We start from the raw sequence: 27,201 nt of genomic DNA on the forward strand, positions 1-27,201 counted from the left end.
ATCTTTTTCAAGTGGCCAAAGATTGATATATGAAACTAATAGATTAATTAACTATTAGATTAACATGTTATGACAAGAAAACCACTTATATTTTAAAAAATTTCTCCCCCAATGCATAAAAATTTTGCTAATTAACCTTACATTAATAGCTTTTAATATTTGCAAAGAGAGTTTACAATTTTAACGCCATGAAAGCTTAAATTTTTTTTAATTTCTTCAAACTAATCAGCCATAGTTTCCTATTTCGAACATAGTATTTTTTTTTTTTTTTTTGGTGACACTTGAGGCTACTTAAAGTCGGATTGAATTAAAAACTCAATACTCCATCAATAGGTTGCACGAATGTTATCAACTTATAATTTTTTCCTAAAAAAAAATTTTGCCTTTACATTTTTAAAATTTTTACTAGTTAGTCCTTAAATATGATATTAGGATCTAGCCAAATTCATGTCAGTCAATGAATACCAAATTGATTAAATTAATTCGGCATGAATTAACTGATGAATGTTATACATTAAGTAAATGCAAAGTCGAAGTAATTTTGATGCAACAAAAAAAAAATCAGTCCTATAATATTAAATTGCTTTAAAGAGATCACACCCATAATTATTTACCTTTGGTTGGCTCAATTTTTCGTTCTATTAATTAAAACTAGAACATTATTAATTAAAAAACTAATTCAAAAGCTGACCTTTCTTGGGTACCTGATGAAATTCATGAAAGAATTTCTTTATTGAATTGCCCAAATATTATTGGAGAAAAAACTTGATAAATCTCTATGGTAAGCCATCCCTTTCATTCCAGCTTTATTTAGCTAAGAAACCTTGCAATCAATGCATGGACGGCCTCACCTAAATAAGATCTTAAATTCATGGAAAAAGCAATTATGCTAGCCGAGCAAACCGATGGAAGAGACCAGCTGCCCAAAAATGAAAAACATAAACGTAAGAAACTAATGAATTGAAGTTTGTGAAGCTGTGGAAATATATAGTACATGGAAGAATAATCAAATTTAACTTGTCTATTAAAAAATGATGAAAGCAACTCCATATGTTAAAGTCATGAAGTTAAATTATTCAATTAAATAAGTACATTAAGTGGATGTTTGGATGTAACTGTACCTCCAGTGAAGTGTAATTAAGTTTCAATTATTATTAATTGAATTTAAATGTAAATTTCAGTTGAATTTAAATCTACCTTTTGTTTTTAACATGGTCAGCAAGCAGGAGAAAAGAAATATACAGAGAGGCATATAGGTCATGTTGTTATAATATTATTATTATTTTTTTCAGTCAAAACCACAGTTCCAGGTTGGTAGAGTTACGGAGGCCGACAAAAACAAAATTTTCTGTTGAATGAGCAGAGAAGAATTCGAGATTCGAGAATAGAAGCTTTTACAATCTCCATTTAATTTAATCCAACTCGCATATATATATATATATATATATAATTTTATATCATAGTTTTCCAATGTTTTCTCTACGATGCCATTCCCACATGGAGATGAGTGCTTTGTAGCACACTTCAAGGGAATCGATTGCTTCCATTTTACATTATCAAAAAAGGAAAATTACAACCGTAGAAGCCTCCCCAATATGTTGAAATTTCAACAAACAACTCTCTTTTCTTTGCCTTGGGTTTCATCACCACACCTCAAATTCCAAACTCGAGATGCTACTCTTTATTATATTAACTAACACTATCAATAAATTAAACCATGAAGCAGCTGTTCATCATTTGAAAACAATCCCATTTTATTTTATTTTATCTCTTCTAGTATTATTGTCCTATATATATACATTAATACGCTAGTTTCGGTAATGTATTTCGTCTTTGACCAAAAAAAAAAATCAATTATTTTAAAATTAATGGAGATATAATCGATACTAATGACATTAATTAAAGATTTATCATTAAGAAGATAATTAGTAGGTTAAAATTCAGTATTAATTAATATAATATATATGAAAGCAACCAAACTAGATATAAGTTTGTTATGTAAAGGAGTGTTGAAATATAGTAAAATTAATTATACTAGATAGGAATTAAATTTGAGGTATGGGAAAGATGGTAACATTTCATATTCAAATTTGGATACATTATACCTATAGTTAGGTGTGAGGAAATCTTGAGAAGGCAGTGCCATGTGGCGGCTACAAAGGTTAGAGAGGATATATACCAATTGAGTGCTACTTGGAGTTCAAAAGAAGGTAATAAAAGCAAAGGAAATGGAGAGACTGAGAAGTAAAGAAATGCCAAAGAGAGAACAACCGGAAAGTTGGGTGTGTGTATATATGAATTTATGTCAAAAAAAGGAAAAAATAAATGGAAAATAGAAAAGAAAAATATTAATGGTAAAGTATATGGTGGCAGATACAAACATTGAAGGAGTCCTGCAATAAAAAAAGGGGACCTGTTTAGTTGGGTAGGTCTGGGATTTATTAATGCCTTCAAGTCTCTTCCTTCTTTTCTTGTTTCTTTGCTTTTGCTGCAAATTTTATCCTCACAAAAAAATGGGGTTTCAATAGAAAAATAAATATTTTTGTTCATTATATGAAACCAATGCAGGCAATCATGATTTTGATGGTGAAAGAGTAAGGTATAGCCTGGTCTGGCCTGGCCTGTGTTCACTGTTTCAGAGTCAATTAAACCTTCTTCACCAACCTCCCTTCTCTCCCCATTAAAGATAGGGAGACAGAAGAAAAAAAAGTCATTTTCTTTCTTTTCTTTGTTTCTCTAGTTGTTTTGGTGCACTAGTGAAAGAGATCAAGGGAAGAAAGTCTTGTTTGTTTTTAGCAATTGTTTTTTCTAGTAATGGTTTGCTAGAATCACCTTCACTTTCCTCCTTTTTCTCGGGCTTCCCTTTGGCACTGAATGAGATAATGGCTTGTCACATTGTTGCCAAGAAGAGAGGAGTTCCATCTCATCTTCTTCTTCATCTTCATCTTCTTGTTCTTCTCTCTTTCCTTCTAGTCGCGAAATTTGATGTTGTTTCAGGCCTGAATTACACAAAGTATAATAAGCAACTGAGTAGCTTGAGGCTTGAAAGAATTCAAAAACACTTGGAAAAGATTAACAAGCCTGCTCTCATGACCATTGAGGTACATGTATATTTACATCTTTTTCAACTGTGAAAAAGCATTGCCCTACCCCTATTTCTCTCTTTCTTCTTTTTTTTTTTTTTTTTTTCCCATGTTAACAATTTTCTCTCATATTTCTCATCGAGTTTCTTGTTTTGATGTTTTCAGAGCCCAGATGGAGATATCATAGATTGTGTCCATAAAAGAAAACAACCAGCTTTAGATCATCCTCTTTTAAAAAGTCACAAGATTCAGGTAAAAGTATCATAAAACTATATCCCTTCTCCTCTTTCTCTTTCTTTCAATATCAAAAGGACTTTATTTATCAGTTTAATTCATGGAAACCTTTCTGTAAATCTAGCCTCGATTCATTTTAACAACACGATAAAAACAACTTATTCTTGAACATATCAAACATGAATTAAAAATAAATTTTGTTTTCGTTAATAATGTAACAGAGAGCTCCATCAGAGATGCCAAAGGTGAAAATGTTGAAACCAGATGAGGCAAGAGGTTCAAGGAGTAATGAGGCAGGTGTAAAGGGTAGTGCATGGCAAATGTGGCATAGGAATGGGACAAGATGTCCAAAAGGAACGGTTCCCATACGCCGAAGCTCAATGCAGGATGTTCTCAGAGCTAAGTCTTTGTTTGACTTTGGTAAGAAACAACATGGATTCATCAACCCTACTCGCCGTACCGATGCACCGGATGTTGTTAGCGGCAACGGACACGAAGTACGTTATTTATTTTTTATCATAAATTTAAATTAATATTTCTTTTCATAAAAATTAACATAAAAAATATTTCTTAAAAATGACGGTAAAGTTTTTCGAAGATTATATTTTGATTAAAAGTTACATAATTTAAAAAAAATTATTAATAAATTCATAATTTAAAATTTATATTTTAAAATTACGATTTTCATTAAAAAAAAAACCGTCTGTGTTTTGCTTTTTTTTTTTTTTTTTAATCTAGTGACCTAAAATTCTCAAATTATTGGATAGAATTTTTAATATGAAAGTGAAAGGGCTGTAATTGACGTCCGCAAATCAACTCTAAAATAAAAAAAAAATTTAAAAATTAAGTCAAAATTGTTAAATTATTAATTCCTTTAATACCCTAAAGGGCCCCATGAATTTGTGAAATATCCATATGGTAAATAAATATAAAATCAAAGCCATTTTAATTTGTAATACTTATTTTTCAAAAGGGCCTACAAACTTAAATTCTTCGGAATAGTATTTTTCTCCTTTGATAACTCGTTTTCATGAATAAAAGTCGATAACTAACCAGAATTCGATGGTGACTGATGCATGTGCACGATTTGTAGCATGCGATTGCATATACCGGAACATCCCAAGAGGTTTATGGAGCAAAGGCAACTATTAACGTGTGGGACCCGTCAATCCAAGAGGTCAACGAGTTCAGTCTATCACAGATTTGGATTCTTTCAGGAGCATTCGACGGCACTGATCTCAACAGTATTGAAGCTGGATGGCAGGTACTCCTACCATTTCCTGTCCCTCGCATGCACATAATTCCACACCTTTTTTTTTTATTATTATTATCTTCTCTTAATTAAATAATAAACAAAAATAATTATACATTCACTTCAAGATTCTGCTTTCAACGTGAAAAAAATTTAAATTAAACATTTGTCAATAAATTAAAATAATTTGAAATCTAAATACTCAATATATACAATTAAAATTGATCTAACAATTTATGTATTAATATCATATAAAATATTAAAATTCGTATATTTATATCATGTTTTATATAAAAATTATATATTATAATTTATATTAATACGAAGATATAAAATATATTTTTTAATTTTATTAAATTCATATATAATTATTTTTAAAATTTTAAATCATATCATTTTTTTTATTCATATCGTTTTCTTGTCATATCATATTATAAATTGTCAAATTTAATTATAACTCTTATGATATAATAAAAAAATGAAAGAATTTGCCATTAGAGTTTTTGAAGTTTTGATTATTCTACTAGTCAGGTCAGTCCGGAGCTTTATGGTGACAGCAGGCCAAGATTGTTCACTTATTGGACGGTGAGTTTTCTATAATTCTACTTTTATAATTAATTTTTTTACTAATCATATTTTTATTTTATGGTTCAAATGGTTTATATATATTAATTAATTATATTATATCATATGTATGAAAATTAACCATGTGGAATTATTATGTGCACATGCATATGGTTAGACCTATCTTGAATCAATATGTATGTTCATAATGCAATAAGTTTCTTTTTTATATATATTTAATTCAGAATTTAAATTTGATTATTAAAATTAAGAATTCAATATTTTAATAACATATCATACGACTGGTGGCATGACGTACGCATGTTGCATCATTGATTTAATTTGTTTGAAGCTCAAGTAATCAATTTGTAGGAATGATTAATCAAAAAAGTTGTCTCGACTATAATAAAAGACCAATTATTACTTTTAAAGATGTTCTTAAAGCTGGTTAGTTAACCGTTCTTTGAAGCTAAAATTCAATGAAACCCAAATGAAAAACAACCATGCAATAATTCAATGAAACCTACCAACAATGGCTCCATTATTGCATCTTTTAAATTAACTTTTGTCGAATGACATTCTTCCAAACATTTTTTACTTAAAATGTTTTAAATATATATGTTGTAATAAAAAGAAAATCTTGTAAAAGAATGTGAAGGTTGGTAGCCTTCAAGGAAAAGTGGATAGAAAAAGAACAATTTGTCAAGAGTAAAATCAATTGTTAGTACTTTACCTTTTAGTACCATTCATAAATATCTTGGGAGAAAATGTTGAAATGCTTGATTTTTGCTTCCCAACAAATTTTTTTATTATGTCTACAAGTTAAAGATAACTTCATTTATTTGATGGAATTTGGCATTTATTTCTCAAGGGGATTGGAGATTTCACATGTAAGTTATTACTTTCATATAATGAAGTGAAAATTAATTAATATTCTTATTCATTATCTTGAACATTTTTATGATAAGTAGATTGGAATATTTTATTGTCATTGAATGTCATGTAAGTTAATTATTACTTTCATATAATGAGGTGAACATTAGTAATATAGGGATAGAAAAAAAATTACGGAATTGTATAAATCAATTAAATTAAGTATTAAGTGAAACGTAAGAATATTAACATAAGTAATATTCTTATTGATCATTAATTAATTAGTATTCTTATTGATTATGTATGACGGATGGATTTTTTTATTTTAATTTTAATGGTTTTTTGTTGGTGGCATTTTAAACATTAATCAGGGCTAGGAAATATTCTAAAAATGTTAAACAACACCTTGCTTCAATGCAGTACTTCTGATTTTTATTTTTAGGTTTTGAAATGAAAAAGATTAACACACTTGTTGGAATTATTTCTGCAATTTATTAACTAGATTCTTTTTTTTTTTTTCTTTACAGACTGATTCCTATCAAGCAACTGGATGCTACAACCTTTTATGTGCAGGCTTTGTCCAAACAAATAGTAGAATTGCCATTGGAGCTGCCATTTCTCCTGTCTCACAATATGCTGCAAATCAATATGACATTACCATCCTCATTTGGAAGGTAAATAATTATATACTTAACATTTATTAAAATTTAATTCAACTACAAATGTTGGTGCAACAAATTAATATATTTCATTATATAACTTGAAGTAATTTTTTCTGTTTTCAATTGCAGGATCCTAAGATAGGAAATTGGTGGATGGGATTTGGTGACAATACCTTGGTAGGTTATTGGCCAGCAGAGCTATTTACTCACCTAGCAGACCATGCCACCATGGTGGAATGGGGTGGTGAAGTGGTGAACTCAAGGGCCAACGGCAAGCACACGTCGACGCAGATGGGCTCTGGTCACTTTGCCGAAAACGGGTTCGGAAAGTCAAGCTATTTCCGGAACCTAGAGGTCGTTGATGCTGATAATAGCTTGAGTTCTGTCCATGATATCTCAACCCTAGCTGAGAATACAAATTGTTACAACATCAAAAGTTCCTACAGCACTGAATGGGGCACATATTTCTACTATGGAGGGCCTGGAAACAATCCTCGGTGCCCTTGATCATTAGTTCCACCGTTGCCATCGTCGTCATCGTCAATATTATTGCAAGATATAATTTCTAAGATGGCTTAAAAATTGGTAGTGTCAAAATTCTTTAGTAGTGTAATTATTGAATTATGCTATTTCCAATCTTGTTTTTGCTAATTTTACAATTTTTGTTGGTGTTGTGATGAAGGAATGTGTATCATTAGTAAAATAAGACGAAGGCAAATTTGCATAAACAGGCATGGAAATAGCAGTATTTTGGGAATAGTGTATGGCTTAATGTGAAAATTTCGTTGATTGTAACATGTGTAGTACAATTTCAGTATTGTAGACTCAAACATTACTTGGCTAAGCAAAAGTTTATGTTTTTTTAGTAAAATAATTACTTCTTAAAACTTGAATTTTAATTTAATTAATTCATGAAATTATCTTAAGAAATAACATTCAATAAATTTATAATTTAAATTCCAATGTAACAAAAAAAATTACTTCTTAAATGTTCTTTTACTTTTACAAGATATTGCAATTTACAAGTAAAAATCTAAAGATTGGTTAGCAGAATCCTAATTATATTTAAGAATTATTAAAAATTTTTAATTTCAAATTTGACAAAGAGTTAGGAGGCCATCATTAAAAACCAAGTTCAAGAAAAAGAAAAAAATTAATGTTCTACCAAAGAATATAAAAGCAGGCAGCATATTTATTTAGGCAGAAACAAAACAAGCTTATTTGCAAGTCAAAAGGATGAGCTATTCAATGTTCATGTTGGAAAATGAGCCTTTCCAGCACCTATAATTTTGTTCTTCAAAAGAAAAAAAAAAAAAAACTCTTCAGCTACTTAAATAAAAAAAATAATAATGAAGAGGATATCTTCCATAAATCAAAACTCTTTAAATGATGTAAAAAAAAAATTGATTCAATTTGAAATGAAAATTTTAAAATCTAGTAGCTTTTAAGGCCCTTTTACTTCGATTCTTCAGCTCCCTTCAAGAAAAAGAGATTCCGATCTCACGGTAAAGAAAGTAGTTGATGAGCTTAGAGGATGGTTTCTCATATATGGGCCTTACATAGGCTTAGATTATAGTTTAATCAGGGCTTTCAACCCATTAAAGTTTTAATTTTCAAGAACTCCCTGCAACTTTGGCAATGTCACAACCCAAGAAAGTTGAACCCAACTCAAAAATCCTTTTATATTTTCTGCAATTGAAGTTTGTAAAAATCAATATTCTATATATATATTTCTATTGAACTAGGAAACCTGTTTTGGGGAATCCTACTGCAATTTAAGTACTTAGTTGTACTAATAGGACTTGTAACAAAGATTTCCATGGTCTGTAGCCTGTGGCTGTGATCAGGTAACCCTTCCAGGATCAGAATAATTTTGTTTAAGAAGAAAAAGGGAGATATGTCGTTTCATAAAAAGCTACAGGAGGTTGACGATGGATCCTTTGATGAACTACTGAAAAAGATTGAACAGCAAACGGAGGATAAAGCTGAAAGGGAGAAGCTGTTGACAGAGATCGTCTTGCAAAATTTCATGAGGAGATGTGCTCTGAATTCCCAGAAAGGCAGGGAAAACTTGAAGCCATCATCGGGAACAGATCTAACCCCGGAAAAGTTGAAGAATTATATAGAAAACATACAAGCTTCTGAGCCAGTGTTCGTTATAGAAAAGAGACTGACTAATTCTGATTTGAATGAGACGTCTCAGGGTTGTCTGTCAATACCAGAAAGCAAAATCAATGCTGATCAGTTCCTTGGAAAACAAGAAATTGAAAAGCTTAATAAAGATGGAGCGCTGCCAGTTACGTTGATAGAAATTGGAACTGATCCTGTTGTGGAAACCAATCTGAGGTTGAAAAAGTGGAAGACAAATTATGGATTGACTGAAAAGTGGAATGAAGTTAAGAGAAGGAATGAAGAGAAATTCAAAAGTGGTGATGGGGTTAATGCTGTCATTCAACTATGGTCTTTCCGACACAAATCAAGGCAATATTTTGCACTCAATGTAGTTGAAGAAGAAGCAAAAACTGGGGTTGCAATTACGAATGGAAACAATGGTGGTGGTTCAAGTAGCAGCCTCAACAAATCTAACACCGCTTAGTGCTAGAGTGCTAGTAGCGGGTTAAAGAATTTTTTCAGAAGTATTCACTTATAATATATATAAAAAAACTAGGATGAATTTATCAAATTTATTGACTTAAAAGTGTCTGGGGAAAATTTTGAAGGTGCGAGGGTTTTAAGACTGTTTAGTTTTTTGTATTTTAAAATATTGTGCTAAAGAGTTTACTTGGGGTGGGTGTTTAAGACTGCACTGCTCTTATGGATGTATTTCTCCAAATATTTATGGGATATAAATAGGTATTATTAGGCATAGTAGCATATGGATTCCTCATAAGGGATTTGGAAGCACTGATTTTTTATTTTTTTTTATAATTGAGAGATTGTCAGGGATTGAACTATGATCATTGAAATTAAGAATCTAGTACTTTGCTACCAACAGATGGTTGGCTGTTGACAACTCCTTCCTTTTCTAGTCTAAATAAACTAATGCTGTTGTAGGGTGATAGAGTTGAATGAAGTTAGCTTTAGCGCTTTTCGATGTTGCTCTAAGGTTAATCCTATGCTTTACGACGTTACTCAAACTTAAATGTCTTATCTGCAGTGCGTTCCTTCTTTGTTTCTTCCAATGGCTTTTGAATTTCAGATTGAATTCTCCAAAGTCCAAATTGAGGTAAGATCATTAAATGAGCAAAATGTTTTCGAGCCTGATCATGAGTCATGACTCAGAACCATTTGCTACACCTAGCTTCTTTTGGATCAGAATGGCAATTCAGGATTTGAACTTGATAGAAATTAAATTCAAATCTGATTGCCCGTGTGTTAAATTTTAAGGATTACCTGCCAATGTAATGGAACAAGGACAAATTTCCAGTCTAGATTTAACATTCTGTGATCATTTGAACCTGTAGCACTATTCTTCTACTATTTTATCAGCCAATCTGGGAAGTAAAGATGGTAGGATCAGATCAGATCATATATATCTAGTCTCAATTCAATATTTGGATAATTCCTGGGTCAGGATCAACACAGAATCTCAAATCCATACATGTCTTTCCCTGGTCCCCTCCCCCAAATCCCCCTCACTTTCCTCCTTTCCAAAACAAATGGCTAGTTCATAAAAAACAAATTTATAATTGGTAGAAGACAAATTTTGACCTAAAGATGTTTCATCATGTTCAAAGTACATTAGAGAGCAAAGGACACGAAGCATTATTCATTTTGGAATGGAAAAAGTGATAATGACAGCTAAAAACTTCAATTTATTTTAAAACTATATCACATGCATGTCCAGCTTTCTCTGTCATTTAATCTTATTGCTAATTTCTGGTGTTCACATTCTTTCCTGTAAATCAACATTGCAGCCATCAAAATGGGCTGCATCAGACCTCAGAACCCCAGTCAAAACAAAAACATTCCTGTATAGGAAAAAGCCAAAAGCCAAATAGCTGAAGACAACTGTTTTAGGTCATCTGGTCAAACCATTTGACCATATCTATCCAAAAAACATACTACGGCACATGCTATTGTTTTGTATATGCTGATAATTTTCTGCGGTACATAATAACATCCTTTTCTTGTAAAGATTCCTTCCACTTCCTGGCAGCTAAGCTAATAACTTATTTTTATATAAAGGCAGGCCAACGACCATATGTTAATCCTGTACTAGCCACCTCTTCCTCTTTTTTTTTTCTTCATCCTCTTTTCTTTTGCTTCTTTCAGCTTTGGTTCCATGGCAACAACATCAACACCAGATTCATCTTCGGATTTAAGTATAACTGTCGAAAGCAGTCCTTCTGATTTGCGATTATCTGAACTGGGTATTAAATCATGGCCTAAGTAAGTACATATATACATAAACATGTATGCTAAACCATATCTCTAGCTGTTCTAAATTGTTTTCCTGTTCATGATTTTTTTTTTTTTTGGGGTAGATGGGGATGTCCTCCAGGGAAGTATCTGCTGAAATTTGATGCTGAAGAGACATGCTATTTGCTTAAAGGAAAGGTGAAGGTGTATCCAAAAGGGTCATCTGAATATGTAGAATTTGGTGCAGGTGATCTTGTCACAATCCCTCAGGGTCTTAGTTGCACTTGGGATGTATCTGTTGCAATTGATAAACACTATAAATTTGCCTCTTCATTATCTTCATAATTCTACCATATCTTTGTAGCCATCTTATCTCTCATTTTTCTCTCTTTCTCCTTTAAATGATTCATCAAAGATAAATATTTATATTCTTTTTATCAAAAATTTTTTTTAATAACCCAACTCTTTAAGCAGGCGATACGTCTATTACTATTATTATTATTAGAATAAACATTCAGGTGCTAAGGATGAATATATATATATATATATATATATATATATATTGTGAGTACAAAGGAATAAGATGCCCTACCAACTAATGGTTTAAATATATAATTGAGTGGCTTTTAATATGTTTAATCTAATGATCTAAAGTTCAATTGGGTATTAAATTCTACTTAGTTTCATGCAATCTAATATATGAAGAATTTTAGAAGTTTTCAATGTATGACATGTGATGTATCAATATGGTTTAAGCAACAAAATTAAAGCTACCCATTACCCAATTGGCCCTAACGGAAAGAGATCTCTTATTCAGATTTTGATTGTGAGGTAATAACGTAGTAGAAGCAACAAATTTAAAGCTACGAACTGATATGGCTTATTCTAATTGATAAATACAATTATTTTTAATAAATGATTTAATTTTTAAGAATATAACCAAATTTGCAAATCAATATTTGAAAGCGTACCATCAAGAGCAGAAACAACAACAAACTCTAGTGGTCAGGTCAAGCTATAGGTGGAAGATAATATAAGTAGATAAAATAATCTCATAATATGATAAAATATGAATAAAAAATATAAAAATAATATAATTTAAAATTTTAATAAAAATTATAAATAAATTTAATAAAATTAAAAAATATATATTTTATATTTTCATATTAACATAAATTATGAGATATTATTTTTATATAAAATATAATATAAATATATAAATTATTAATGTAAAATAACTTTGATGGGCTTTAGATAAAGAGAAAGTGATAGGCAGTATAGGAGCTACAGTCAGAAACAACATTGGAGAGGTTTTTGGTGCAATTGTCACGTATTTAAAGAAGAATCTTGAATCTCATATCGAACATAAAAGAAAGGTTATTGGGGTATATAAAGATTCACATCACTTTTTTTTTGTGAGATATTTTTTGTAGGATAAAACCGTAAGATCAAGGGGACTAGAGCCGACAATACCTCATAAAAGTGTGAATCATAGTAGGTAGGTTGATCTGGGACGTAGGAAGGGTGAATGCCCAGGTCTCGGAGCTGCGCGAGCTCGGAGCTTAAGTCTCGACCCGTGACAAATGGTATCAAAGCTAGTCCTATACCGTTCGATCCACGTCAAGCACCTTGAGAGAAGTAAGCAGAGTGGTCAGCCTTCATGACGAGAGCGTCACGAAATTGGGTGGAAGAGAATATCACAGACTTAAGAAGAAATCTTGAATCCTACATCGAACATAAAATGAAAGTCATTAGGATATATAAGAGCTTACACTACTTTTTTTTTGTGAGATTTTTTTGTAAGATAAAATCGTAAAATTTGAAGAACTAAAACGGATAATACTTCATAAAAATATGAATCATGATGATTAAATTGATCTAAAATATTAAAAGAGTGAATGTCTGAATGTTATAATCGTACGCACTCGAAGATTAAATTTTGACGTAACACAATGACTAAGACAGTAAAAGGGGTTAGGGACTCGGCAATAATTGAGGTTATGGCAACAGCCAAAGCCATAGAGTTTGCTGCTGATACGGGCTTTCACAAGATTTCCTTAGAAGGAGATGCATTAGGGATCATCAATGAAGTACTTTTCCATTAAGGTACTTTTAATAGTATGATGTAAAATGATTCCATCATCTGGTTTTCCTTTTCCCTTTAATTGGATATGCATTTGCAAATGGGAAAATTGGAATAATTGTCATAACACTCAGAGATAGTAAGAATTATTGAGCTAGTTGGGTTTTTTTTTTTTTTCTTTTGTTACTATTTTAATGGATATAAATTTATTTTCTAATTTTTTTACATATTTATGTTATAAAATTAATTTCTCTCAATAAATATATTTATTAATTTATTAATTTAATTCTATTTCATTATAAGATAAATAAATTATTATTAACATTTTACAAATTATTATTTTTAAATAATATTTAAATAATTAATTTATATAATTATTTTGATACATTCAATAAAATATTATTTAATTTTTAATCATTTCAAATAAAATAATTTTAAATCATGAATAATAAGAATAATAATTTAAATAATCATTATCATATAATAATTTTAAAAATAATATCAACTACTTTTTAGATTTAATATAAGTAATGGATAAAATTTTTTGAGAAAAAAATTAATAAAATTTTTTGTGTGCTACAAACAAATTTGTTTAAGAGTCAATTATTTATTTAGATTTAAAAATTAAAATCCATTAAATCATTTTAGATATAATTTTTAAATTCATTTAAATTTTGATAAAATTTTAAATAAAAAAATTAAAATATATAATTAAAATATTATGATTATTTAATATAATATATAATTTTGGCATGATATTGATGCGATCTTTTTAAATAAAATATATAATTAAAATATTATAATTATATAAATAATGATTTTTTAAAAAAACAAATTTTTTTATTATATAAATTAAATTTAATGAATAAATTTATAATTTATAAAAAAATTTAAAATTTAAATATTAAATCGAATCAAATTTAATAAAATATATAAATTATTACCATAAAATATCCCACGACCCGATCTCAAACAAATCTACGAACCACTCTAGCTGTATGCCTCGAATGTGTAGGCTCCTCCCTACACTTTTGAGAATAAAAAAATTAACTAAATTTTTTCTTCTGAAAGAAAGAAAAAAAAAAGTTATAGGGTAAATTAGACAAAAGTAAAATAAGAAGGCAGCCTCCATTGGAACTGGACCAAGAAAGAGGCAGGGCAGCAAGCGACGGCAGAGTTTCCGCTTCTCATTGCAAAAAGCTCCAAAGAAAAATGGAAGAAGCAGAGATGGTAACGCCAGGAGAAGTGTTGGGAAGAGCCATTGAGCTTAAAGCAGGGAAAGGAGCCTACGTTGAGCCTCACAACAAGACCATCTATGCTTCCCTTACTGGCTTCCGCCGTATCCTATCCCCTCCTCCTGACTCTCCTGACCAGGTTTTCTTTGCTGTTTCTATCTGGGTTTTTTACCTTACATCAATTTAACCCACAAAGTTCTTTTCTTTTATTTTTTTTGTTATTTTCCTATTTATTTATCAATATAAAGTCTGGGTTTTAAGCTTCCTAAGGATTTAATCCACCATTATTTTTCCTTGTTTGGTGATATGTTAATTCTCAACATCAGTTGTGCGGTTTTAGCCTAGATTATTTTGAACCAATTTTACCAATTGTTTTAATTATGCTATTGTTGCAAATAAAGTTTGGGTTTTTACCTTTGTTGAGTTTTATCATAGGCAAATTTATCTTCTTTTTTTTTTTTTTTTTTCTCCTTCGGGTGGATTTTCTTGTATGTTTAGGTAGTTATAAACCATTGTAGAAATAATTTTCTTTTGGAATCACATTTTTAGGCTTTTAGTTGAATTAGTGCTTTGATAATTAAAAGTCATATCGTATAATGTGTTAGCATTCTGCATTGTTATTGATAATGCTGTTCATAATCATTTATAGAGGCCAACTGTGGAAATAACTGGTCACAAAGCCCATGGTCCTGTTCCAGAGCCTGGTTCTGTTGTCATTGCCCGAGTAAGTTTTACATTTTTTAAAACAGTTTTGCCTACACTAATATTGTTGCACTCTATGTTTCTTGTGCTTCTCTATATGTTACTCAAGAACTATATTAATTATCTTAAGTGTTATTTTCTTTGTGATATCAAAATCTGATTTTTATTTGAATCATAGGTTACTAAGGTGATGGCTAGGACAGCATCAGCTGATATTATGTGTGTTGGTCCAAAGTCTGTCAGAGAAAAATTCACCGGTATAATTAGGTATTTAATGTTCTTTTTCTATATTAGGAGTAGGGCTGAATTTTCTTATTTGAAAATGATGCGATCCTTTTGTGTTTAGTTATCGATTTCAATCACTTGGTAATTCGTATTTCCAAAAAGGATTGTTAAATGTTAACCATCCAGTCTATCCTTGATGTATTTGTAACCCCAAAACTATATATACCTTCTATCCTCTCTTTCCAACGTAATACAAGTGTGTTCTTCCTTTCAAAACTGCATGCTTTACTTTTGACAACAGCATGCTGTAATCTTGAGGCTGCATACCAATTTGTTCTCAAGATATTCATCATTTCCTTGCAGCACATGATTCATGTATGAAATGCCATGTTTGATATCTAGGCATTCCATACAGCCAAGTATGCAGACTTAAATTGGTTGATGAAATTATCCCTCAAAGTTTAGCCTATCCTCCCTCCATCTTTTTTTCTTTGATATGGATATAATGGGCAGTTGATAGTGCTACAGTCTATTATAAGTTTAAAACATGTCATTTGCCCATCTCTTGTAAGTTGCTTGAGTCCATGAGAATTTCAAATGTTTGATATATTTATATACTTCTGGTTCTGGCTAGATTTTTCAAAAGGTATGTATTTACTGAAAGAGTGTTTATTTTAACAGGCAACAGGATGTTAGAGCAACTGAAATTGACAAAGTGGATATGCACTTGTCATTTCGTCCTGGTGATATTGTCAGAGCTGTGGTGGTATCCTTTATGTTTAGCATTGTCTTATTCATAAATCTTAACCTTATAGCATTGTCTTGTTCATAAATCTTAACCTTCTATCAAGTCAGTTGGAAATTAGAATTGTGTTGCCATTTATATTGTTTTGTTATGCAAAAGTTTTCCTCAACACAGTTCCTTTATTAAGCTGTCTCTTGGAGATGCACGGGCTTACTACCTATCAACTGCTAAGAATGAACTGGGTGTTGTGTCTGCCGAGAGCTCAGCTGGTTAGATTGGTTTTTTTTTTTTTTTTTTAAACTTTGGCAAATCTTTTAAATTGGTCTGAAACAGAAGCTGGATGTTTCATGGTAGTCCTATTGGCTTTTTAGTGTACATCTCCACTATTATGTGTTCAACAACGCCTCAGCTTCCATTTTTGTTGTCTATTATAGGCGCAGCAATGGTTCCAATAAGTTGGACGGAAATGCAGTGCCCATTGACTGGCCAAATCGAGCAAAGGAAGGTTGCAAAGGTTGGAAGTTAACCAACTGATACCAAACTAAGCTAGTAGCAGCCTCATATGTACCAATTATTTAAGTTTTGCCTTTGAGAAGTTGTATTGTGGAACTTGATTATAGGCAATTATGTATCACAAACACTGCCCTCATTTTTTTTTTCCTCAAATTCTAAAAGTTTAGGGGGGGACGGGGAGTGGGGAAATGGGGCAATTTCACAGGCTTTTTTAGTTAGAATCGTTCTCTTGAAAGCTTTAACTTTCTCTTTCCATGCTGTAAACTATATACTGGTTGAGAATTTGAAATATGTTTTGTTTGTTTCAGTTATTCTTTTTAAAAGTGTTTTTGGAATAGATGTCCGTTTTTTTTTTTTTTTAACAAAAGAGGCCGCACACCATCGATAAGGAAAGGATAAGGGATGAGATTTGAACATCAAATATTATTTGCATATCATCTTTTAAAGGTGATTATACAATATGATTATATGAACTGTCTGATTTAAGCTTACGTACCATATCAACGCGAGGGATATATGTTTTTTTCATCCATTAAATTTATCATCTTTTCAAAATTTGGAATGAGAATTTTAGGAGGAAACTTTCCAATAATAGCAAGACTCAATTGTCATATTCAATGAAGCCTTTTTACCTTTACGTTTCCAGTAGGGAATAAGAATCCCATTTTGTATTTCAATTATTGAATTATTAAAAAAAAAAAAAAGGAAAAGGAAATATATGGATAACCTTTTGAATTGCAGATTATCCCAAAATATCAGTTGTAGGACCTCGATCTGCTTAAATGCCCAACCATATCCACAAGAAAACTTCAAAAAAAAATAATAATAATAAAAGCAAAAGCTATAAATTAAAGTTCAAGTAGCTAACTTCCAAAAATCCTAACAGCTTCTGGCACTGAACAACTCAACTTTAAAACATGCCTTGTTCTTCTTCTTCTTCGTTTCTACTTCTTCTTCAACCTCTCACCTTTCCCTCAACTCCATCCCCCTCTCCTACCCTTCTGTTTTACCAAAATCCCATCCATAACCCTTTCAAAACTTCTCTAAGAAAGCCCTTTAATAACTCCAAAAAGCTCTACCTCTCAAAGCCTCAAACTATCCCATTTGCTCTCACAGAATCAGACTCCCCTAAATCCCTGGAACCCAACCCTCAAACCCTTCTCCAAGAAGTTGCTGTAAGCACTAATTTCAGAGTCTTTTTTTTTTCCCATCTAATTTGGTTCTTTGAATTGTTTTTTTTTAACACTAGCTGTCTACTTTATTTCTTTGTGCTTTGCATGGTTGCAGGATAGCTTTGATCTTCCATCAGATTACTTTTCCCAGTTACCAACAGATCTTCGTTTGGATGTAAGATGAATCTGATGACTCTTTTGGATATAATTAACAATCTTTTTTGATGTTTTTGGTTTTATGGTTTTTTCTAAAAGCATGTAAATTGATTGTGTCTTGGTGTATTACAAATGTTTTTTTTAGTTAAATGATGCAGCTTTTGATCTATCAAATGGACCTGTGATTGATGAGGTTAGTTATCTTTACTTGTTCATTAGTTGCTTAATTTCTTGAATTAATATTCTGGTTTTCAAAATTTTGTGAGATAGTGTAAAAAGAATGAATTGCAAGAAATGGGTGATGCTTTATTCCCATTTTGAGTCTCATTTTTTATGACTTCAATCATGAACCATATCAACAGCTTTTCCATATCTTGTAAATTTTTTTCCATGCTCACTACCTGCCTACTCTAACTATTGTATGGTTTTAATTTCTCTATCTCTAAGATTTGCAAATAGAATAATTTAAAGAGTTAAACTAATTTACACAATATCTTAGTTGACTGAGTTATTTAGATAGACCCTAGAGCAATAGAAGTGAATGTGCAGAAGAGGGATCAACTCCGTGGGAAGGGAAGAGTGGCAAGCTGTTGGACTTCCACCTCTTGTTAATGTCTTTGTAAAATGTTATCAAATGGGGTGTAAAAGATTTAAAGATGAAAGAGAATGGAAAAGCAGATATGTATAAAGATTACTGGAGTCAGACTGAAAGTTAATGAAATGCTAAAATCGAAATTCAACAATTACGGTCCATGCTCTAGAACAAAGCAGCTTGCCCGTGGAAGCTATAGAATACAATTATTTTAATATTGAAATTATCCATGGGGTGCAAATAGTAGGTTACTAGTTTCTGTTTTAGTTTCTGTTTGTGTTTCTGTTCATGACAGTCTTCATGTGCAGATATCTACGAATAAGTACTAAATGTAAAAATTCAGATAATTGGATACCTGAACTTATATGGGTATATCTCTTATTCTCTACCATGCTTTTGGAATTGCACCAACCATACAATTGACAATAAGCATGTTTATTTAACAATTGGCTACCAATTCTGATATCGCTAATCTATAATGGTGATAATGTTTGTGTTACTGGCAAGAATAAATTAGTGATAAGAAACTTAGCTCTTTGAACGATCTTTTCAGTGTGGTCTAGAGTTGGGAGAAACATTATTAAAACTCTCTAGAGCTTGGGAACTAGCTGATACTTCAACTTCCCATACATTGGCAAGCAAACTCCCTTTGTTGGAGAGCTCTTTGACTGACAGTGGAAAATCAGGCAAGAAAAAAGCATATGAAAATTATGCTTAAATGCATTCTAAAAACTTTTTGTTCTGAAGCTTGTTTCCACCCATTTGTTGCTTTAGCATTTGGAAGGCGTTTGGTAGCTGCTGGCAGGAGGTTCCAGGCAACGGGACAGTATGGTCAAGGGGAACTACAAAAGGTAACTCAAGTAACCTTGAAATTGTTGTCTGTTTTATGAACATTCAAACGTTTTCCCTAGAGATTGGAGAAATACTGAATATGTATTTTAATTCCTGATCAAGAAGCAAAGAAATAGCGCAAAGTCTCATCCCCATCTTGGGTTATTTCCATGTCAAAAAGTATTCTTGAGATTTTTTCCCCCAATGAAACATTCATTATAATTGTTTTAGCATTATGTCATAAAATATGAAAAACTTCACATTGAACCATTGTAGATTGCGAAAGCAATGAATGCAGCTGGAAGACTTCTGTCTGCAAGTTCAGTATCTGCGACAACTGATGAACAACCAAAAATGGAAACTAGGACGTTTAAGGTAGATAACATTTTTTCACCTTTTCGAGGATGTACCTTCAATCAAGTGCACCTAGAATAATTACCAAAATGGTTTTTTTTTTTTTTTGCAATTTCAGTTTGGAGAACTTCAGGTTGAGGTAACATCTGAGAAAGCTAACATTGGAGCTGCAATAGGTTTTGTTTTCGGGTAAATATCTCATTTACACTGAGAGCTCTCTCTTCTACCTTTATTTATGAAACAAATCCTAAAATAATGTATATAACAGCTCTTAATCTTAAAAATGCAGGATTCTTTCATGGCAAATAGCTCAGGGCATACAAAGCATTCCAGAGAGTTCATTAGAATATGCAAATGACAATGCTCTGCTTCTAGCTAAGGTGCTTGAAAATTGTGTCTCAGATTCCATTGGAACTTGTTCTTTGTCATAACTGTTAGCCCATTGCTGGATACTAAAACTTTAAACTTTATGATGCAGTCTCTAAGGGGAGCGCTACTTGTTCTTTTCTATTCATCCACAATCTTGTCAGTTTCAACCACAATAGGACTTGTCTTACTCGGAATACGACTAAAGTCCGCGGGGAAATGATTGTCTTGGAGCTTTCTTGCCTCAATTTTGCTTGTAAATTGGCTAGACTCGAATCAATTTAGACAACTATGACCTGGAGCTTCCACTAGCAAGGGTGGCATGAGGATCAGGAAGGCTGCTATCTGGGTGTGACTTCAGAAACGACAAAAATTTTGTTTTGTCCTGTAGTTAACAGATCCCGACTTGTTTCGGATTAAGAATTAGTTGAGTTGTGCTCAGTTTTGTTATCTGGTTCTCTCTTTTGGTTCTTTTTAACAAGAGAAGATTTGATTATTCATCTGAATGGAAAGGTTATTTCTTATGTTCCCTTTTTAGACATGAGGAAAACCAATCAGCTGAGTTGCTGTAACTGAATATTACAAAATGACACTGATTATGTACAAGTTATACACTTCAATGTTTAGGGAAAAACTCCACTCTGATTGAGATGAAGTGAATTACCGGAATCTACATATGAATAGGTGTTGGTATCTAAGCTATGTCAATGTTTGTCAGAGTTGATTTTGAGATGTTAGAAGTTCAGCAAATTTGAAGAGAACATGTAGGTGTCGTTCTTGTTTGATACTTCTACACTGATTTCTCTTTTTAAATCTCACATTTTGATAAAAAATGACTTTCTTTTTGAAAACATGATTATCTCAGTTTTAGGATTTTATAATTATCAAATGTTCCGAAAGACATTAGGAGAGTTTAAAACATCTGAACTCTCAATTTCTCATTGCTTTTGTCATAACTTAATATGGTAGTTATGTGCATTGAAAAGATTTCATTTTTGATACCTATATATTTGATTGGAGGAACTATCATGTTTTACATAGAAGCCTACTGCTTTAGGAATATATGTTTTCTACACTCTCTTGCACTTAAGGTTGTTGCATTTACCACTTAAATTGTTTAGATCAGCCAAAACAATGTTTACAGATAGGAAGGCAAATTGATCTTTTTCGCAGGCACTGCCAAGCTCCCGTTGACTTCTCTTCTAGTGACAGGTGCACACTGTTTGCGTCTAAAATGTAAAGAAGAATGCTTTAAAAATCGTAAACCAGACTTTTCCCTGGAATGTTCATGACTTTAGTCTTGTTCATTTGGTGATTCATATTCCAGGGGCACAAGCAACCAGTATAGACAGTTGACTCTGAGATTCCTGTTACTTGATATATTTTGCTTACTGTGGCTATGCTGACAGGAGGAAAATGACATGCCTTGGTGACTTGGTCATAAAGCAATTTTTTGACTTTACCTTCATTTATATTATTAAAAAAATTAAGATTCTTCAACTCATGAATCGTGATGAAGCTGTTCATATCAAGGTAATTATCATCAGTAATGCTCTTATCACTCTTGGTTTTAGGCAACTTAGAAGAAGCATTGGTTGTCAGTTTCCTGTTTCTGTTACAATTTTGTTAAATAACCACATTTTGTGGCGACTTGTCAATGCATGGAAATCTGTGAGCTTATGCAAATTGTTTAATTTTTATATAATTTAGATTCTTCAGTTTGTGAAGAGGCCATCCTTCTCTGTGACTGAAGCTATAGGACCACCAAAATGCTGTCACAATCTTGTGAGGCATAACAATGGTTTTATGTAAACCTTCCTGCTTAATCAATTGAGGTCATGACATCAATTGTGACATAAATTGTGCTTTAAAAAACTCCTTTGAAACAATATAAGATCAGTGACTTCAAGTTCACTGAGAAGCCATGCCCTTAGCTTGTTCTTTCAGTCCACTGGATTAAATTAATCACCAAAGGTTGCATTGCATCTATATCTATAATTTTCACTGTTATATAAATGAATCTTTCTTCAATTCAATATGGTAGCTCCCTATCGCTTTCACTGAAATAAAACAAAATATAGTGTTTCACTTGCCCCTGGCAACTTGAATGATTTGCTGCCTCACAAATTAAATAAATGATAAACAAATAAATAAATAAATAAACATTAAATTTAAAAAAAAAAGAATTAATATTTTATTAACAATCGTTTTCAATAAAATTTTAAAATTTAAATTTTAATTATTAAAATTCAATTCTTGATAATATTAAATACTAATCAATAAATAATATATTGATTCATACTTTCCTTTGATTGGATTGTTAGATTAATGGTCCCGAAATTAATAAATTTGGCAAAAATTTTACATTAAATTATATTTTAGAAACTATATATTTTGCTCATCAATATTAAAATAATCATAATTAATTAGGGTAATTTTTCAACCATTGTTGGTTAACTAAATTCTTCACCGACTAATTTTGCATATAAAAAAAAGTTGCTATAAAAAGTTTTGAACCAATTTCTTATAGAGCCACCCCATCATGTTCATCAATCGCCGTAGTTTGATTGTAAACAATTACTTTGTTTAATTAATTCATCAATATTAAATTAATCAATACACTTGGAATTATATAAATCTTATACACTCACGTACCAAATCAAGATCAATCAATTTGTTTAAATAAACTCTTATATTTTTATTTTATTTAAATAAACTCTTTTTTGTTTATTTATATTCAAGTAAACCCACATTTAAAATAAAATAATAATTTATTTTAAACCCTTATTTAGGTATAAATTAAAGAATAAGGATTTATTAAAATATAAATTAAAGTTTAACAATTTATTTGAATGCAAAGCATCAAAAATTTATTTGAATATAATAAAAATATAAAAATTTATTTAAATGAAATGATAAAATTAAAATATATATATTATTTTAACCGATTTATAATGAAAGGAGTCTGCAAAATGATTAACTTTTTATATACATAACCATTTTGGAATTGCTTTCAATAATGATATCTGTAATGAATTAAATTTTGCTTTCATCACAACCAATAGAACTTCAAAATCAACCATAAGTTAAAGCCAAATTCGAGTCAGCAATCAAAAACAGTAATTAATCAAATAAAATTATCATCTCAAATCAAAATTTTCGGATTTCTTTAGGTTCGGATGACGAATCTTTAGAGTTTAGATTATCAACTTAAATGAAAGATACAATTAAGAGAAATGCTAACAGAAGAGGAGGTTAGGGTTCTTGAAATGGAAAATTGGCCATGTCCTCAGAGGTTGGGCTGGATAATTTTTCCATGAGAGCAGCTAGCTCCTCCCACTTGGCCGGTGAGTAAATTCTTTGTCTCTCGCTTATTCTTTCCACTAAAATATCACAGAATATTTCAACATTATCGCATCATCAGCTGGTTGCTGTACAAATTGGAACCACTCGACTCTCATTTCATTTCCTTCAGATATACACTTGTTTAAAAAATACGGTCAATACATAAAACATACCATGCAAATTTATTTATGCACATTAAATCAAATACGTTTTTACTTATATTAACTGCACTAATTAAATAGAATTGAACCTTGAATTCCACGATATTTTTAGTACAATATTATTGAATTATTATATCATTAATTGAATTTAAATATCAATTTTAATAAAATTTATTAAATATAAATTTTTTAATAATTTTTTCAAACATAATTACTATAATTTTATTATTGTTTTTAATTTCACATAAACAATCTCACTATATCCTTACTATATCTATATAAGATCAAAGTCAAACTTTTTATTTTTTTAATTATCTGAACAAATTATAGTTATATACTTTGAAACATTTGTAATATTTTTACTTTTTACATAAAAAAATATCATATAATATTATATAATATATAAAAAATAAAAAAATTAGGTCAAAATTGGTGAAGTAATTGTTATAGTAAATCATTTTTTTAGTTTGCGAAATGAAGGAATAACAAAATTTGTCGTTGTCTCTAACGTCAACCATTCCTTTCACTCTCTCTACATAATCACCCCTTCGCTTCCCTCTCTGTTTCCATCCCTGTTTTCCTCTTAATTTCCACCATGGATTCCCTCAGTTGCGCAGCCTCCGACCTCGTCCCCCTCCTCTCCTCCTCCAACAATGCAACAGCCCTCGCCTCCTTCCTTTGCACCCGTTTTTCAACCATCTCCAACCAACTCTCAGACACCACTCACGCCATAGACAACACTTTTCTCCTCTTCTCCGCCTACCTAGTCTTCGCCATGCAACTGGGCTTTGCCATGCTCTGTGCTGGATCAGTCAGAGCTAAGAACACCATGAACATCATGTTGACTAACGTCCTTGACGCAGCAGCCGGTGCTCTGTCTTATTACCTCTTTGGTTTTGCCTTTGCCTTTGGTACCCCTTCTAATGGTTTCGTTGGTCGCCACTTCTTTGGGCTTAAATCTTACCCTTCACCTTCCAGTGATTATAGTTTTTTTCTTTATCAATGGGCTTTTGCCATAGCTGCTGCTGGGATTACTAGTGGCTCCATAGCCGAACGAACCCAATTCGTAGCTTACCTTATTTACTCTTCCTTTTTAACCGGCTTTGTTTACCCAATCGTTTCACATTGGTTTTGGTCTGGATATGGGTGGGCCAGCGCCACCCGATCGGATAACCTTTTATTCGGGTCGGGTGTGATTGACTTTGCTGGTTCAGGTGTCGTTCACATGGTTGGTGGCATCGCCGGTTTATGGGGTGCGTTGATCGAGGGCCCAAGAATCGGCAGGTTTGATCGGGCAGGTCGGTCTGTGGCGTTACGTGGGCATAGTGCCTCGTTAGTAGTGCTCGGGTCGTTTCTTCTGTGGTTCGGGTGGTACGGATTTAACCCGGGTTCCTTTTTGACCATCATGAAAGGGTATGGTAGTGGTGGGGGTTATTATGGACAATGGAGCGCAATCGGTAGGACAGCTGTCACAACAACATTGGCTGGGTGCACAGCTGCTCTTACTACCTTGTTCAGCAAGAGACTATTAGTTGGTCATTGGAACGTAATTGACGTTTGTAATGGTTTGTTAGGAGGCTTTGCTGCAATCACCTCAGGGTGTTCAGTGGTAGAACCATGGGCTGCAATCATATGTGGCTTCGTAGCAGCATGGGTTCTAATTGGATTCAACATGCTTGCATCCAAACTCAAATATGATGACCCACTAGAGGCAGCCCAATTACATGGGGGCTGCGGCGCGTGGGGTCTACTCTTCACGGGATTGTTCGCCACCAAGGCATACGTTAACGAGGTCTATCCAGGGCGGCCGGGAAGGCCATACGGGTTATTCATGGGTGGAGGAGGGAAGCTATTTGCGGCTCAGATCATTCAGATTTTGGTCATAACAGGATGGGTCACGGCCACAATGGGGCCGCTCTTTTATGTGCTGCATAAGATGAAGTTGTTAAGGATTTCTAGAGAAGATGAAACTGCTGGGATGGACTTCACGAGGCATGGGGGATTTGCTTATGTGTATCATGATGAAGAGGATCTTTCACTGAGGCCAGGATTCATGATGACAAAAATCGGACCTACAAATGTAAGTCCCTCATCACAGGGTGAAAAATCACCCTCAAATGTATGATAAGTTTGTGTTTTGTCCTTGTAATAGTAAACCTTAGTGTGTGCTCGGTAAAAGTATGTAAAATAATTACTCAACTTAAATACTGACTTTTTTTCTTGGAAATGAAATATCATTAAGTACTAAAGTCATGGACATTTTGATTAACTTGATTTGTAGAAACCAAAGTTTGGTTTCATAAACATAACCTGCCTAGTCCTACACTATGCTATTAAAGTGGGAAACGGCTTTGTCAAAGGTCTGAAAGGTTTGTTCTTTCTCCAATACTTGTTTATTCACTTTGGTTGTTATTGAATCCAAAACTTCGAATTCCATCTCATTGATTATATATATATATAGATTTGGATCATTAAGTTCTTTAGAGAGCAAAGACAAACAAAGAAAAAAAAAAGTTTCATAGACAGCCTTGAACGTAAGTTCCAATGGTAAGAGAGTTTGTTTGTTTGTTTTTTTTTTTTTTTTAAATTATTTCGAGTTTGAATCAATTAAAAGATTATAAGCAGATAAATTTTTTTATAAATTTATTAAAATCAGTTTAAATAAACCTGTAAGAATCCGCTCGAAAAAGGGATGCACTTAAAATCTTTTATTGCTAAAAAAAAGGGGAGAAAGGGTAAGACAAACGTTACTACATAAGGCCATCAACAACTAATTCCATATTCATAGACGATAGGGAGAATCGATGCTTGATTTGGCCAACTTGGTTGTTTATGATAACCCAACATATGAAGCTAGTGACTAAAAGGTTTAAACAGCCATAACCAAGCTGGACTTTTTATTTAATCTTTTTTGATAATTAAGTTCAAGGGCAGTGATTTGGATTAATCTATATTGTAAACAACTATTTCATATGAAAAATTGGATGTTGTGTCAAAGTAATTTGAATCGATTTTTGATTTTATTCGTATCTAATCAAACATTTTAATTGAATGTATCAGGTTGTTTTTGTATCGGATCATTTTAAATTTTAATTACATTTTACTTTCATTTTCATTTATTATTATTATTATTTCTCTTTTTCTTTTCTTTGTTCTGTTTTTCTTATTCCTTCCCCGAAGCCACAGTGCATTAAATGCACTGAATTCCAGCCACATCTCAGCCTCCCTGCCAGCCTTCTTGCCTGACTTTTGCATCTGAGATTTCGACAACAAAGTCAACATGCCCCAAAAGTCTACAATAATCCTAAAAAATCTGGGACGATTTTGATTCCCAAATTAATTCTATAAATAGAGTCTTTCAATTCACAGAAGAGGACATGGACAGAGGATTTGATGGAATCGAGGAACAATTAAGAGTCCTACTACCATTCTACCAAAAACACATAGCACAGAGAGCAAATTTTTAAGACACAGAAGATTTTGACAAAAATCCTCACGGTCATTCTGCCAAAATTCGCCCAAGATCACGCACTTAAAAAGAAAAACAAAAAAATAAAAAATTTCAACATCCACATCGTCGGAACCAGCAGCAACAAAAAAAAAATTTAAGCCAAGATTGAAAACCTTGATCTAAGAGATTTAAGATTTTTTTTTTTAAAGAAAACTATTTGAAGAATAGTGTTTCGGGGAT

General features: G+C 31.9%; 5 protein-coding genes across 6 annotated transcripts; all 5 read left to right on the forward strand.

The window, feature by feature from the left end:
* The first annotated feature begins 2,473 nt into the window (after positions 1-2,473).
* On the forward strand, positions 2,474-7,550 carry LOC111277852 (protein neprosin-like). The gene is made up of 7 exons (XM_022864280.2): positions 2,474-3,101; positions 3,249-3,335; positions 3,539-3,814; positions 4,411-4,581; positions 5,101-5,154; positions 6,534-6,680; positions 6,798-7,550. The coding sequence occupies exons 1-7, from the start codon at positions 2,883-2,885 to the stop codon at positions 7,173-7,175; spliced, it is 1,332 nt and encodes a 443-aa protein (XP_022720015.2). The 5' UTR covers positions 2,474-2,882; the 3' UTR covers positions 7,176-7,550.
* An 848-nt stretch (positions 7,551-8,398) lies between these two features.
* On the forward strand, positions 8,399-9,931 carry LOC111277530 (B3 domain-containing protein At2g31420-like). The gene has a single exon (XM_022863958.2). The coding sequence runs from the start codon at positions 8,566-8,568 to the stop codon at positions 9,262-9,264; it is 699 nt and encodes a 232-aa protein (XP_022719693.2). The 5' UTR covers positions 8,399-8,565; the 3' UTR covers positions 9,265-9,931.
* Positions 9,932-10,746: 815 nt separating this feature from the next.
* Positions 10,747-11,397, forward strand: LOC111277853 (uncharacterized). The gene is made up of 2 exons (XM_022864282.2): positions 10,747-11,060; positions 11,156-11,397. Exons 1-2 carry the CDS (start codon positions 10,954-10,956, stop codon positions 11,373-11,375), a joined length of 327 nt encoding a protein of 108 aa, XP_022720017.1. The 5' UTR covers positions 10,747-10,953; the 3' UTR covers positions 11,376-11,397.
* A 2,785-nt stretch (positions 11,398-14,182) lies between these two features.
* On the forward strand, positions 14,183-16,844 carry LOC149518227 (Nucleic acid-binding, OB-fold-like protein). Of its 2 annotated transcripts, none has more exons than XM_089763957.1 (6): positions 14,183-14,487; positions 14,998-15,072; positions 15,229-15,317; positions 15,957-16,041; positions 16,208-16,289; positions 16,455-16,844. In XM_089763957.1, the coding sequence occupies exons 1-6, from the start codon at positions 14,326-14,328 to the stop codon at positions 16,544-16,546; spliced, it is 585 nt and encodes a 194-aa protein (XP_089620083.1). In that variant the 5' UTR covers positions 14,183-14,325; the 3' UTR covers positions 16,547-16,844. The 2 variants fall into 2 exon arrangements, with proteins under 2 accessions (XP_089620083.1, XP_089620084.1); XM_089763958.1 differs by having other exon boundaries at positions 15,229-15,307; positions 16,455-16,680.
* A 519-nt stretch (positions 16,845-17,363) lies between these two features.
* On the forward strand, positions 17,364-25,759 carry LOC111277532 (ammonium transporter 1 member 2-like). The gene is made up of 10 exons (XM_022863959.2): positions 17,364-17,708; positions 17,821-17,880; positions 18,007-18,054; positions 19,007-19,139; positions 19,228-19,304; positions 19,561-19,659; positions 19,757-19,827; positions 19,928-20,018; positions 20,117-20,211; positions 24,099-25,759. Exons 1-10 carry the CDS (start codon positions 17,451-17,453, stop codon positions 25,633-25,635), a joined length of 2,469 nt encoding a protein of 822 aa, XP_022719694.2. The 5' UTR covers positions 17,364-17,450; the 3' UTR covers positions 25,636-25,759.
* Positions 25,760-27,201: the final 1,442 nt, after the last annotated feature.

Source organism: Durio zibethinus, chromosome 7 (genome assembly GCF_047325235.1).
Source record: "Durio zibethinus cultivar Kanyao isolate XHJ-2024 chromosome 7, ASM4732523v1, whole genome shotgun sequence".
In the NCBI taxonomy this organism is placed as follows: domain Eukaryota; kingdom Viridiplantae; phylum Streptophyta; class Magnoliopsida; order Malvales; family Malvaceae; genus Durio; species Durio zibethinus.

Excerpts from the sequence above, each read along its gene's own strand:
- LOC111277853 (XM_022864282.2), top strand. The coding sequence starts at position 10,954 with ATGGCAACAACATCAACACCAGATTCATCTTCGGATTTAAGTATAACT. Across the intron at positions 11,061-11,155 it reads GGTATTAAATCATGGCCTAA|ATGGGGATGTCCTCCAGGGA; the intron begins GTAAGTACATAT and ends TTTTTGGGGTAG.
- LOC149518227 (XM_089763957.1), top strand. The coding sequence starts at position 14,326 with ATGGAAGAAGCAGAGATGGTAACGCCAGGAGAAGTGTTGGGAAGAGCC. Across the intron at positions 15,073-15,228 it reads GTTCTGTTGTCATTGCCCGA|GTTACTAAGGTGATGGCTAG; the intron begins GTAAGTTTTACA and ends TTTGAATCATAG. Across the intron at positions 15,318-15,956 it reads AAATTCACCGGTATAATTAG|GCAACAGGATGTTAGAGCAA; the intron begins GTATTTAATGTT and ends TTATTTTAACAG.
- LOC111277530 (XM_022863958.2), top strand. The coding sequence starts at position 8,566 with ATGTCGTTTCATAAAAAGCTACAGGAGGTTGACGATGGATCCTTTGAT.
- LOC111277852 (XM_022864280.2), top strand. The coding sequence starts at position 2,883 with ATGGCTTGTCACATTGTTGCCAAGAAGAGAGGAGTTCCATCTCATCTT. Across the intron at positions 3,336-3,538 it reads TAAAAAGTCACAAGATTCAG|AGAGCTCCATCAGAGATGCC; the intron begins GTAAAAGTATCA and ends ATAATGTAACAG. Across the intron at positions 5,155-6,533 it reads GATTGTTCACTTATTGGACG|ACTGATTCCTATCAAGCAAC; the intron begins GTGAGTTTTCTA and ends TTTTCTTTACAG.
- LOC111277532 (XM_022863959.2), top strand. The coding sequence starts at position 17,451 with ATGCCTTGTTCTTCTTCTTCTTCGTTTCTACTTCTTCTTCAACCTCTC. Across the intron at positions 17,709-17,820 it reads CCCTTCTCCAAGAAGTTGCT|GATAGCTTTGATCTTCCATC; the intron begins GTAAGCACTAAT and ends GCATGGTTGCAG. Across the intron at positions 17,881-18,006 it reads CAACAGATCTTCGTTTGGAT|TTAAATGATGCAGCTTTTGA; the intron begins GTAAGATGAATC and ends TGTTTTTTTTAG.